A 14101-nucleotide genomic window follows, 5' to 3' on the forward strand; every position below is an offset into this window, starting at 1 on the left:
TATCTATAAATCGCTTGTCGCTCTGTTAGCGCGCTGGCGTATGCTAGTTGTGAATTCGTAGCTGTCGTTAAAACGATTGTGTTCTTGTCAACGTTGCATAGCAGTTGGGGGATTCTGTGTGACAAACTTATACCGGAACATTAACCAATCATTACTTCAATCCTCAAAGCTTACAGACATTTAGGGTTAGTTAGAAACATCTTACACTACGGAGAAGTACTTTGTCTGGTGGATACTCGACCTTCCCGCTTTCTTAATGTTCAGAGAGGTACGTGAGAATATTGCCCAATCTCGTCATCATTCCGTCTGCGCTTTGCCTGACGCTTCCCAAAGGGTAAGAAGAAATAGGGCAATTCTTAAGTCTCCGCGCCATTCTTTCGTGAATTCGCGACAGATCCACAGCGACAACTCTCGAATAGACACTTTACCTGTAGTTTAGCGATTTAGTCTTAGCATTAGCAGCGCTCCAGCCTTTCACGAGAACACTCTTGAAAAGATGTGACGCATGGGGATTTCTATAATGAGTGAAAACGACTTTGCTCTAAAGTTTTTATTCACCCGCACATTTTAGCTACTTTAACCTCGTCATTTTCGCGACGACTGTGCGTCGCGTGCTTCCACTTATTCAACCTATTTTTATTTCCATTTTTGTCTGTTTATGTCTATTTATTTGTAACATTTCTTGTTTAGATTCATACTTGGTTACAATGTGTTTATATTTTGTAACGATAAACTTCTGAACCAGAAATCGATCTGCTTTCTTTGAGAACAGTTTATTCGGTAGAGCGACAGCGATAAACCCCTGAACTAAGAAGTGATATCTCTTTTCTTGATTTTATTAAGATTTCGATTTTATATTTCTTGATTTTATTAAGACTCGATTTTATTAAGTTAAAATTTTGTCTTCATATATGCTTATATGGTTACCACTATCAGGCGTCCATTATTAAAGTGCCAAAGCACTCTTTTATTCCTTTACTGGTGTTATCTTTTATCGCGAATTTGCAAAGGAAGCAGTTTGAAGGGTATGTAATGCAAATCCCCACATTTGTCGTATTATAAAAAGAACACTGATATCTCGTACTCGCCGATTATAGCTTTCGCCTTTTCGGCCCCATTCGGCCACTAATTGTCGTGCCAGGCTGTGTTTCGAGCTCAACAGGCCAATAAATCGGGGGAGGAGAGGGGAGGGAGTAGATGAAATAAGGGGTGAGGAATGTTTCCATCCCCCCCCCCCCCCCCCCCATTAGTTTAAATTTAGCTGCTAAATTATTATTAAGTAGGCTTGGTGTTTAAGGTTTGCCTCAAGCATTGGAGGTCGGTTTAAAAGATCTAGCTCGTTTGTCTTCTTAGGCTATATTTTGGTATTTGCGGACCTCTGATGGGATGTTAAATTCTTTTCGCAGTTAAACCTGTTTAGTTCTTTTATTTATTTGTTATTTTTTTTTTTTAGAATGTTCGTTAGAAAAATTGTCACATCCGTCACTCACATCAGTCCATGAACCTTTTTTAGGCCAATCAATGAGCTGCATGCATTAGCCTGGCACTCGCCTGGCGTCCTGTCGCGTCTGAATGGGGCCTTAGTAATTTGCTTAGGCAGGTAGATCCTGGTGAGAGAACCTGCAAATGATCGGTTCCGCACAATTCCTCATTTTATCGTTCCTCTTCATAGCAACTGTTCCTTAGCCAAAATTGTACTTTGGCATGAAAAACAGAGAATTAACTAAGAGAACATACTTTCCAAAATTGTTGTAGGTGAAGCCTAATGATATACACATTTATTATAATTTTTTTTTTGTTAGAAAAAGCTGATTAATTAATTTTTTTCGCATTTCGAGTTTTATGTTTGGAGATTTCGAGTCCAAGCATCAGACTGCTATTGATTAACGACAAGGCCGGCCTAAATAAGTGAATAACTGAAAAACCATCCACAACATCCTAGCCTATTCCTGAAGAAACTCTAACGTCTTTTGCTTAAATGCGTCAGTAGATGACGTCATGGCTAATACTAAAGAAAAGTGGCGATTTTTGTGGTCATTTTTGATTTTCCTCATATAGTGTCATCGGAAATTTCCTTTTCTGTTGAACATCGAAAACCGAAAACCGAAAACATCGAACTGTTTTGACCTAAAAAAGCATGCACACAAAAAAAACACAACCACGTCTAATCTATACTCGGTCAAGAGACTGGACACATAGGCCCATTCTCACGCGGCCTAAGTTATTTTATATCCTATTTTTTTTCTCTTTTTAGCTTGAAACTAGCAAAATGCTCTCTTTCGAATAGCGCTGATAATTCGCCAATTTTGTATCTCGATTTAGTATCGTTCCTCGATCGTCGACCACGCATATACCGCCTAAAAGCTCTCGGAAGATGAGATGAATCACCTAAGAGTGATCATCGCGATTAACGTTTTTATTTCATGTCTGAATTACCCTGTATCTCCGAAATACATTAAGACATTAGATTATCAATCATCAACTCTGGTGGCGAAATTTCTCGCAATAAGAGATACAAATTTGACCAGACTAAGTCACTTTATAAGTTTCTATGATTGCTTCGCTACGTTGTGGGAGATCTAACTCTATTCCCTTTCTATTTTTGTTTATACCCGGCAACGAATTACTATCGATCAGAATCTTAATCCCAATCATTGAAACAATTCACGGACGCAGTTAACTTATTAACATTTTATAACGTTGAGTGTAAAAACTTTCGAAGCACATTGGTGATTCATATAGAAGACACTTTTGTAGAACACTACACGACTGTAACTTTTCTACTTGAACCTCTTGTGGGAAGGTGAGATATTGTAACTGTTAGTCATTTATACAGGATCTCAAACCCTTAATAATATATCCATCTATTGTACCAAGGCGAACGGATATGTGTATCAATCCTCTTGTCCTGTTTTTCCTCTTGTCCTGTTTTTTTCTCTATTTTATTATAAGTTGTTTGAGCTTTCCTTGGTATGGTAAATTATAATCGTAATACTTGCTAGAGGTTTTTAAAGGTTTTGCAGAGATGTGTGAATGGGAGGATAATTGGCGGAAATTACAATGAAAAGGATATTATTGCAAGATATTGATATTGTGAGATGCTTATGTTGTGCGTCGGTCGCTTGGTACCTCGAGATCTCAATAACTAATTCTCATTACCTACATCCCTATTGACGATAGATAAAGTAAGGAGAAAATTCGGCTTGATCACAGCTTTAAAGGGTTCTTTTTTTAATCCCTCATACATTTGCTTACATCGTTGCGGGTCTTGTAGCCAAAACATTTTATCAATCGGGCAATAATTATTCCTCACAAATGCAAATCAGTAACCAACCAAACCAACCAAATCTTAGGAAATGTAACCATCTATGTCCCGTATCACGAGCTTGACCCCTCGGTATTTAACCTTTGCGCTGATCCTGTTTTCTGTTCTTGGGAAAAAGCGTCCAAATGCAAGACTCTCTAAATGGCTCCTGGCAAATCTTGACGCCTTAGCGTCTAATTTATTATCTCTAGGGGTGGTGAGGGGTGGCCCTAGGGGGAGTGGTACGGGTGATTTTGTCACGATCTGATTTTCATTCTAAAAGCAGTGGTGATTTAGATGTTATAATCTTCATATTCTGGAAAGATAAACGGGCTGTTACTATGTTTAAATGTAATTGTTTTATACGCGGATATTTTCGCGCGATTACGATTCTTTTGCCGGTAAGTGCAAATACAAAGTAATCCATTAACTCCAATGTGACCTGTCGATTTCCCCCTCCCCAGACTAAATCTAACCACTTACATTTCTTGGGAACACTGTCTTTCGTTTGTTGATACTGTAATTGATTTCTGATTAAATTTACCGATCGTGTAAATCGAATTTTAAAGGATTCCGCGAACCTTAATAACAGTAATGTCATCTTTAAATCATTTTAAATGAAGCCATAAAAATGAAAAGGAGACCCTTAGGGTTTTTTGTCGCGAAGAACTCTTTCGTAATGGTATGTTGTACATAATTGGTTTTCGTTGGACATCGGGTCGCCCAACCAATCAACGGAAACTAAACTAGAGATTTCAAAGGTTTTTACCTCAGTCTACTCATATATATTTTGAAGCATCGCATGATTAAGGGGTTTATGAATTGAACGAAATTCTGACGATAACAAGTCGAAACACTGCTGCTGTTCGAGGTATGTAAAACTCCTAGCTCGATAAACCTATTTTCAAACTCAAAACCGACGGGTTTTTTTATCGTTTTTCTCTGTGTGTAGAATCGGTTCGAGTTATAATGCTGTATTATTGTGGGGGGACGGGTGAGGTGGCCGTTTGGTATCCTCGTGCTTTGATAGACATGGGGAGGATTATCCTTACAAAGTCAACTAGACACGTGATAACCCCATCACGGAGCGCGCGTTATCAAGGGGGAGGGGGGTACGTGTGCACTCACCCCCGTTGGTCATTTCATATTGAGAGATGGATAGCTACTACTTTTTAACCGTACGATACCTATGACTGCGCACACCCCCTCCCTTCAGCAAATCCTGGGTACCCGCCTTTGTAATTCAACCAGAGATGAATTAATCTCAATGAAAGTAAGAGCCACCAATGAATGTCTTTTCTGGTCGCTTAACAGAGATAACAAAAGCAGTAAATAATACACTTGGGTCTTAAAAATGTTGGCGAGATGGCCGCATAATAGAGCTGCACCAGGGGCGGATCTAGGGGGGAGGGGGGGTCCAAGGGAGCCCCGGCCCCCCTATTTTCAGACATTTGGCTTAAAAATAATATTATAAAATAAGAAATATAAGGAAATATACGGAAGAACCCCTTTCTTCAAACTTTTGCTTCGCCCCCCCCCCCCCTTTTTTTAAACTTTTGCTTCGCCCCCCCCTTTTTTTAAAACTTTTGCTTCGCCCCCCCCCTTTTTTTTAAACTTCTGGATGCGCCCCTGTGTATAGTCATGGTTTGTGTCGCTGTTATTTCCGGACAGGCATTTTGTAGCAGAACAGGAGTTAGCGCCAATGATGGCGCTTGAATTGTTTTAATGTATTTGATTCCGAAATGTATTGCGCACAACGTGCCACTTTCTAAGGTACAGTTACAGAACTCGAACAAGTCTTTAGAAAATGCTCTAAATTTCTATCTGAAGCGATCTATCTTGTTTTCGGAGTAAAATTGTCAACTGTTATCATTTTGTTATAATTTCTACTTTTCGCGGCAATCCCGTTATCGCGCTAGATCCGTGGCGAACTGGAAACGTTTGATTTAATTGAGAATGTGTACAAACCCCGTCACCTCGGGGCAATGGCACAGGGACTAGTCTCCCACTTCAGTTGGAGCTGCATACGTTTTAAAACAGATTTGTTCCGGTATACTTTTTTATCTATTACTATTATCAGATGGTTTATATACTTCGAAAAGCAATTTCCTAGATCAACGAAATTCTGGATGTGATTAGACGAAGAAAGAAAAAAAAAACAAGCAATTTTAAATTACTGTATTTAACCCACGCATCTGTCTTCTAGTGAATCTCTTTGCTGTCGGTTTTATATGGCTCGAGTTATTTTTTCTTTCGAGTATTTATTTCGCTGATTATGGCTCGCGTGCGCCCGTCTCCAGAAAGTTCCCGCGCATTTCTCACGCATGCGTATTATGATGCTAAGTGATTCTCTGTTTTGTTATCACGAAAACATTTTTATCATTTCCTCGGATTCAAAAAAAAATGTTGATAAAATTACTTAATTACTAAAATTAAGAATGTTGCTAAATTGCTTAATTCTTGTCAAGAAGGCTTTAATTTCCATGATCAAACCACTATGACTTGCCTTGATTCAAAATTTCGTCTCGACAGAGAAGAACATTGGAAAAAGAAGGCACTATTTAATCGGTTGATCGGTTGTCATCTCGCTTATTTAATGTTTTTTCACCTTTCCGACTCTCTTTTTTTCATTGGTCTATAGGGCTTATACGTAAAGTGCTTTCGTCTCTCTATTTTTGACCATATGCGTATAATCGTATAAGGCGCGCAATCTGTGGTTAAGTTTGTGCTTATTTTCACACGGCAAATCACACTTCTTTACACCAGTGAACGTGAGCCTTTCGGCAGGAAATCTATAATCTGATCACTCTATTAATGGATGTATAGCTGGGGGCGACACAGGGTTAAACAACTCACGGACCTCGCTCATAGTGTATTAACAGTAAGACTTGTAACGCCGTCGATTGTACAGGTAATATTGTAGTCTGATTAACCAAGCCAGGGTCCCTTAAATCGTTTCTATTATATCTAGGCTATAAGCTAATAATTCATCCAGTGACTTATAAGTAATTATAAAAAGATTAGCGTTTCACTCTTTCGCTAGATTAAAATCATAATACTTATATTCCCATTTATGCTATGTTGTGCATTTTGCTTCTTTTAATCAAGTTTGGAAATATCTCTCTCATTTCTACTGGTTTTATTAGTCCCCCCATTCAATTTAGTTCTTTTTGATCTGGATAGGATAATTTTATCTGCTATATTAAGTGTGTCCAACAATATTTAAGCCAATTTTTTCTTGGTTTGAAATATTATTGTGAAAAATGCCTCTGATTTGTTTATAGGTTTACGTCCCTTCCATGATCTTTTTAACTATTTATTCGAGAGTTTGAGAGTGACAATATACTGCCATTTATAAAGTATTCAACAGGTTAGAGACAAAACGGCCGAAAACTCCAGCATTTTAGTTAAACGGTCTGTCGTCCGCCATTTTGCCACCCTAGCCAAATACCAAGTGTGAAAAAACATCCATGTCCATTGACTGGTTTGGCAAAGCTTTTGTGATATCTTGGAGAAATTTTTAAATAACGTATAAAACTTCGTTTGTAGATGGTAATTTCGAAATTTCTTAAAATAGTTTGTCATCCAATTTTGAATGAGAACTGTAACAAATGTGCGGCAGACAATGTATTTAATGTATGTATGTGTAGAGAGTTTACACATGTGGATCCGCTCGGTGGATTTGATTATTTTAAGGCATTGATGAGAGCGGTTGACTCAAGAACATTCTCATTGAGGTTGCATTAAAAAAGACAAGTATAAGAACAAGCATTGAAATATCTGAAACCAACCAAGTGAAACCCCCAAATTAACAAATCAAGGAAATAAATTATAATGAAAATTGATGATCGAAAATTAAAATTCTTGATAAATTGAATTTGGCTTCCTCCGAACGGAACCGTCATTTTTTTTATTTAAAAAAGGAAATTAACACCATTACGCTTTTACTGTAAACTAAAACTCCCAAAACAGAACAATTCTTTCTTGACACATCTCTTTTATCTCCCTTCGCAATTCTACATTGTCGTAATAATGTTATAAGTTTTTTTTGCCCTTTCTATGAGCACCGCGCACTGCCTATACGCCCGCGCCTTGCCAGCGTGTCGTCCCTTGACAGCGACGCCTTGCTTTGACGTGTTTGTGTTACGCGACGGAAAATGGCGCGCATTTTAAAGGGTTTGCCCCCGCCCGAAGGCTAATACTTGTCAGAATAAAGAGCTTATATTCAGTCGAGCAAAACTGTCCAAATCGGGCGCAATATACATGCAGACGCGGTGACATGCTTATTCAAACGATCAGTATTTGGTCGGCTTTAAATGAGCTTAAGATGACTTGCGAGATATATTCGAAATGTGATCAATGATTACTTATTTCTGGTTACTGCACAGGCTCTAACAAAGGAGACAGCGCCAAGAGTAAAGGAAAGAACTCGCTACTCTTGCCAAGCCTATGTGTCTCACAACGGCAATACGCAGCGGATAAACTGAAGACTAAAGATCTTCTCATCCCTGCTTATTGGATCTAAGTCAAGGAAGAAGAGGAATTCCCCTCTAATGGCTTTCATCGTGTTTGTGCTTGCATGTCTGATTTGGCCTGTGAATGCTAAGATTCCTCTTTACGTTGGGGGATTCTTCCCCCTGAGTCCTAACAAGGCCTCAGTGCCCGGGCATGCGTTGCTCGCTGCCGCTAAACTCGCGTTGAGCCACGTCAATAACTCCGACATCCTCCCTAATCATGACTTGCGAATGATTATCAAGAATTCCAAGGTGAGTTGGTTTAACGCGCGCGTTATGCTTAGCAAAAGCGTCTTTTACTGTGAGCAGGTTCCGTGGTTCCCCGTTGTTACTTCTTGTGAACCCCTTGTGATTTCGCGCGCTTTTTCTCGCGACTTTTTAGCGCAATAACTTCGCGTGTTCATAGCGGGAGAGACCCAAATGACGGATTATGCATACGTCTTTCTACAAAGCTCACAAACACTTTAATCGCACTGATAATAAAAATAAGCATATCGAAGTACTAAGCGCTCACGATATTATGTTACCTTTGATTATCTAAAATTCCAATTCAATATTTTATAATAATACTCTTTAGTTTCGCCTCCAAAAAATCTGCGCGCCTTATTACGTTTACAAATTGGATAAGTTTTTCTAATTTTTTCTTTTGACATTCGATGGATGTCGGTCATCTTATATACTGTCATCGATAGAATTTTTTCGACAAAAAAGGTTTAATGTTCTCCTCATACATCGTAAATCCAATAAGAACAGACAGTGCGTCAGGGATTAACACCAAAATCAACACACTCTTATTTTGACTTTAATAACATTTGGTTCTCTTGACTTTAACTTGGTTTTGTTAGCCTTTCCACGAGGATTATTGCGGTATTGGCTTGCTTTTCTTTCGCAATTTCCTAGACAGCTATTAATACGGCCTCTCAACCCTCTGTCAAAACCGTCGTCTGCGTTTGCTATCAGTGTCAAAAATAACCCTTTTTGTAATTTGTTTAAATTTTAACCTCCCCCAGAGCCCTTAGTGACACCTGTGTGAAATGTCTGATGTATGCCTGCTACCTCACTCGTTAAAAAATTCACGCGCATTTGATCCCGCATTACCATCCTCTCTTCCCATGCCAATTCCATACTCTTTTGCCATCGCAATTTTATATATATATTTTTGCAATGGTACATACAATTTACTGGTTTACTTTCAATCAAAATTAATAATTAACAACGCGTAAACTCTCTTATCAAAGAAAAATATAACGGGAAATAATAACTCATCCAATTTCAAATGATTTATACTTCTATATCACGAGTATATTTTCCTTGTTTATGAGATTTGTTTGTGTTATGACATCCTCATCCTGCCGGCATCAATTAGCTGTACCTAGCGAAAGTGCGATCCCCGTCGCCAGAGGGCGATTGTAACCTTGTCCATTCCATTGATATATGTCATCACTTCTTTACTCCATCCATTAGAGCTTGCACATGAGACTCACTTGATACGCGCGTATAGGAAATAAGAGTTGCTCTAGGGAATTCTAGGGAATTAAAGATGCTCTAGGGAATTCTAGGGAATTAGCGATGCTCTAGGGAATTCTAGGGAATTAGAGATGCTCTAGGGAATTAGAGATGCTCTAGGGAATTCTAGGGAAATAGAGATGCTCTTTTCTCATCTTGGCGGTCAAATATTTTCTAAAGACTCTAACCACCTGCTTTCCCATTCATTTACTTCTATTTCACGGTGTATATTTGTGGTTTGCTCGTTTTCGAGCTTTCAGAAGGCTTTTTTCCGAATGAAACATCAATAAAACACCGCTGTCTGTGTAATATCCCCTCGTTTAGTGTTTTCTATAAGCCATCGCCAAATTGCCGGCCATTTTATTTATTTACCAAATTTGCAGTGCCCAGGTCGAACCCAGGCCACTACCGCGCTTTTCCGCCCTTTCCGCATCCATTATTAATTTATTTGTAACAAAAAAAAAAAACATTTATTTCACAGTGGCGGCATTACGCTCACGTTGACCCACAAATAACTCTTTCGGGATTTCACCCAAAGAGCAATTACTAGCTCCTGTGTTTATCACTTTTACCATTGCATTTAATAATGCAATGTTTGTCACAGATTCGGTTAGGTTAATGATTTTGAGGCAAACACAGCGCAAAACATCTTGGGGCGTTTGGATATACTTGTCAATGTTGAAAAGGAGTATAACAAAACAAGTCCTTGCCGGGGTCATCATGAGGTCGCTCTTCACTCATTTCTTTGCACCAAACTCTTCGCTCCTGCGGTTGTGGTGTCCTTTGTTTTTGTATGACATAGATTTGTACACTACCCAAAGGGAAAGGAACGCGACGGAAACTAATCTCGACGATAATCAGTACAGGCGCTGCAGATATTCTCGAAGTTTTTCTTTTTATAGTTTTGTTCGTTATACCGACTCATCTCCCCTCGTCAAAAAATAATATAATAATAATGATAAAATAAGATTAATTTTGTTCTTTGGCGTGAGTTAGATTGGGGATTGACGGGGCTTGGTCTAAAAGAAATCAATAGTGGAGTTTTCCTATAAAATATGCCTTATCACCTTGTCGGTTTTTTCTTTTGTTGTTACCATTGTATCAATGCTCAACAACATTCTTACCACGCCAGATGTGAAACTCATTGTGATAGCTGATTGAGAATTGACTTGGCACTTGGTTCAAGAAATCAATGGTGGAGGTTTTTCTATGAAATATGAAATATCATTGAGTCAATACTCAGCAACATACTCAACACCCCAGATGTGGATCTCATTAAAAATTACTCTTCGAGTGAATTTTTGGATGCCGCCGCCATCGCAACAGCACAACTTGCAGCCTTTGATCCTCACCCCCACCCCCCTCTCTTCCATACCCACCCTACCCCCTCGATATCCTAACTTGTCGGTGTCAGCATAATGAGTAATAATTTCTTATGTTGCTGTTTTTTATTTTTAAAAACGCCTCTTCTTTGTCTCCTGATTTGAGCAGAGACTTGTCAATATTTCCCAGTCTGCTAAATACTCTTGTCGTAAGTCGATTTTTTTTTTCGGTTCCTTATCTTTCACGGGGCTGTATATTTAACTATGCATGTGATCATGCCGCCTTACCGATATTATCACGGCAATATCGCAAATATCGTACTATAACCGCGTTCGTTTTACCTAAAAAAGCTAGCTGTGTCAATACGGTTATTCAGACACATGTCAAATGTTGCACTTTGTGAGAATCCATGTGTCATGCTCGCGTTGCATCATGGTTAACATGAATGATATAATCCCACTTCTCTTGAAAAAAAAAATACAGGTGTTGTGAAACACACAAACAATTAGAAGACTAGTGTACCATACCCTGTATTTGTTAGCTGTGTTCAATTGTGTTGACACAGGCAACGGGTATTACTTCACATAAATTGCACAGTGCAACCTTTTGACGAAGTTTGTGAATACGGTTCTTTTGACGTCTTGTTTTGAATTATGCAGTTTAGTGGTCTGACGGTTTTGACAAGAAATCGCAATTCATTTCGTCATCGATTATGACTTGTATCCAGACATTGTCAATCATTTTATGTAAATCACGTGCATCTATTCGGTTTGCCCCGGAAACTCATTTCACTACCCAAGAAAAAGAAATGTTTTGGCTGATAAAGCATTGCAAACTGTTTACTACCCAATTTTGAGTTTTCATTGTCGTCTTTCAAGTGTTTTAAAAATGTTTTAAGTACTCTTTTCTTTCCTAGCCTGTATTCAGACCTCCGTAATTTCTTTCTTATAAAGGTCTGAGGAGGTCTGCTGTATACAGACTTGTCTTTTCTTGCCCTTGGCTTTCTTGCTTCTGCGTGGCTTCCATGAGTGGATATTACAGATTACCCGTAATCAGATAATGCGTCCCTAAACAGAATGTTCTGTAACCGCATTTTTGTGATGTCGATTTTACGTGCGCAATGACTTGGCGTATTATCCTATCACCGGTGTTTTTCCGGCCTTCAACACAAATGCTATCATGTAGACTGTGTGATTTTTAACCACATTTTCATGATTGCTTCACGTACTTGTGTGTTGTTGTGACGTTTGTGCCCGCGTGTCTTTATAGTTAAACCTAGTATACACAGCAAATTCGTTAATGCAGACTTTTGCGGATTTTTTGTACACTTGCGCGTTGTTCGCGCGTGACACTATTGGCCGCGTGTTTTCACAGTGTGCCTAAATTGTTGCTTCCTGCGAATGCAATCATATGGAAATCAGCCTTTGATGTGCACCTGTGAATTAAAACCCTTTTTGTGACTAACTTCCATGCTTATGTGTTGTTTCCATGTATCGTTTTACTTGCGTGTTTTTTTTTGCGTGACGTGATCACCTACGTGTTTTTGCGCGTGTCTTTTTACCCGTGTTTGTTCCGCGTGACGTCATTACTCGCGTACTTTTTCCGTGTGTCGTTATTATCTACTTGTTTTTACGCGTGATGTTATTACTCGAGGGCTGTTTTCGCGTATTATCTGCGCGTTTTTCCGCGTGATTTCATTACTTGCGTGTTATTGCAGTGTGACCCGGCGTACACCGCGAACGCGTTCATTGACCTCCTGATGGACGAGCGACCTAGCCTGATGATCCTCGGGGCGGCGTGCTCTGACGTCACAGAGATTCTTGCCGAGCTCTCCGCGTACCGCAACCTAGTCCAGGTAACGCTACACTGCGCATGTACGTGCAACATTGAAGGTCCCAGCGATGTCCTGTTTTAACACTATTGCATGATATATCGTCCGTGCCCAGGGCCGTATCCTGAATTCCATTCTGGTCATTATCTACACAATATGACCGAGAATGGAGAGCTCTCCACCAACGGTCTCAGGCGCGTACAGAGCGGGGTGCGCAGGGTGCGCGCGCACCCCCCTTGGCGGCAAAAGTTGGGTCATTTCTTATATTAAGGAATTTTCAAATACTATGCTTTTTTCATATGATATCAATGACTTGCGCAACCCCCCTCGGCCAATCCTGGGAACACGCCTGGGTCTTTCTTATAACGGCTGGGCAAGTGCATTTTCTCGCCTCGCGTTTGCTCGCCTTGCCTTACTGGTTGCAGCCCTTTATTTAACTGGGTAAGGCTACGCTGTTGGGTGATGAATGGAACTATTATATATTCGTTGAAAGGTTTAACTTCCCAAAAAATCCTTCGTTTTCTAGGCAAGCAAAAATGATTTCTGCGCCTTGGTTTTGGATATACGTTCAATATTATTTTGTTTGACGTTATAACTGGTTTAGCCCTTTCTACCGCCGTTTTTCGCTGTACTTTGATTGCTTTAATTCACTAACAGGAACTCGCATAAGAACTACTTCGTGTGACTTGACCTTTTTTGAGTACCGGAAATCGTTTATTTGTTGTGCAGATAATCTATCAAATCTTTGCAAGTGCTAATATAAGCTGTTTCCATAATGGGTTGCGGGTTTAAATCCCTTGAGTGGTTCGGTTTGGCAGAATGACTGTTCTGACTTTTCCGTGACTCCTGCGTAACAAGGTCGATTTCTATTCCTCCCATGGTCGTTTTGCGGCGTTTGTTTTGATTTTTGCAAAGTATCTCTTCGTCAATTGATCAATGTAGCTTTTGACAAGATATACTCTTATTTATTTCTAACTATTTGGTATTGCGACACGTGAAATGGATCCGGATGACGTACGGGATAGTGAGAGCAGAGGTTGCTTCTGATACGACTCGTAACTTGTGCGAACTCTCTGATATTACACAACGAAACCACTTCCTTCTAAATGAGTAATTCGGGGAAGGTAGTTACATTGTGCATCATTTTGAGAGGTCGTAGAAATCATGAGTCCCATGCATTATAGAGCAGGGCTATATAAAATCGATGGATTGACCGATTTTGTTGTGATTGACATTTGATTGGCAGGTCTCATACGCCTCCCGCTCTCTCGTGTTGTCCAATCGAGACAAGTACCCAACCCTCTTCCGCACGCTGCCATCCGAGTCAGCGCGGAACCTGGCCCGAGTGAATTGGATTGAGCAGTTTGGCTGGAAGAACATCGCGCTGTTGTATGAGAAGACTAGTTCAGATCTGGTACGGAAGTTAGTTGGTAACGCAATATTTTTAAAAAGAACCTTCGATTTCACATTCGACCACCGCCTGCTTTGATCGATACATTTCCTGAACCCATTAAGCATTGTACGGCTATTTAAAACCAATTTCTATATGTAAGAGATATCTCAATCAAAGTTGGCCTGTGTGAAACGACGGGTGGCCTAGCTCTGAGCAATTTGACTTCTCAC

General features: G+C 39.7%; 1 protein-coding gene across 8 annotated transcripts in view; it reads left to right on the forward strand.

Annotated features, from left to right (window-relative positions):
* The window catches only part of LOC5510617 (gamma-aminobutyric acid type B receptor subunit 2), a 39790-nt gene that overhangs the window by 8186 nt on the left and 17503 nt on the right, over positions 1–14101 (forward strand). For 4 of the 8 annotated variants that reach the window (XM_048733202.1, XM_048733209.1, XM_048733206.1 and 1 more), the window contains exons 2-4: positions 7693–8070; positions 12365–12502; positions 13725–13892. In XM_048733202.1, the coding sequence (XP_048589159.1) occupies positions 7858–8070; positions 12365–12502; positions 13725–13892 (519 nt within the window). In that variant the 5' untranslated portion in view covers positions 7693–7857. Of the gene's footprint in view, positions 1–133; positions 269–315; positions 335–2782; positions 2804–6042; positions 6216–7692; positions 8071–12364; positions 12503–13724; positions 13893–14101 lie in introns of those variants that run through there. The other 4 variants (XM_048733203.1, XM_048733207.1, XM_048733208.1 and 1 more) reach the window with 4 other exon arrangements.

This window comes from Nematostella vectensis, chromosome 10, assembly GCF_932526225.1.
Source record: "Nematostella vectensis chromosome 10, jaNemVect1.1, whole genome shotgun sequence".
NCBI classification, from domain to species: domain Eukaryota; kingdom Metazoa; phylum Cnidaria; class Anthozoa; order Actiniaria; family Edwardsiidae; genus Nematostella; species Nematostella vectensis.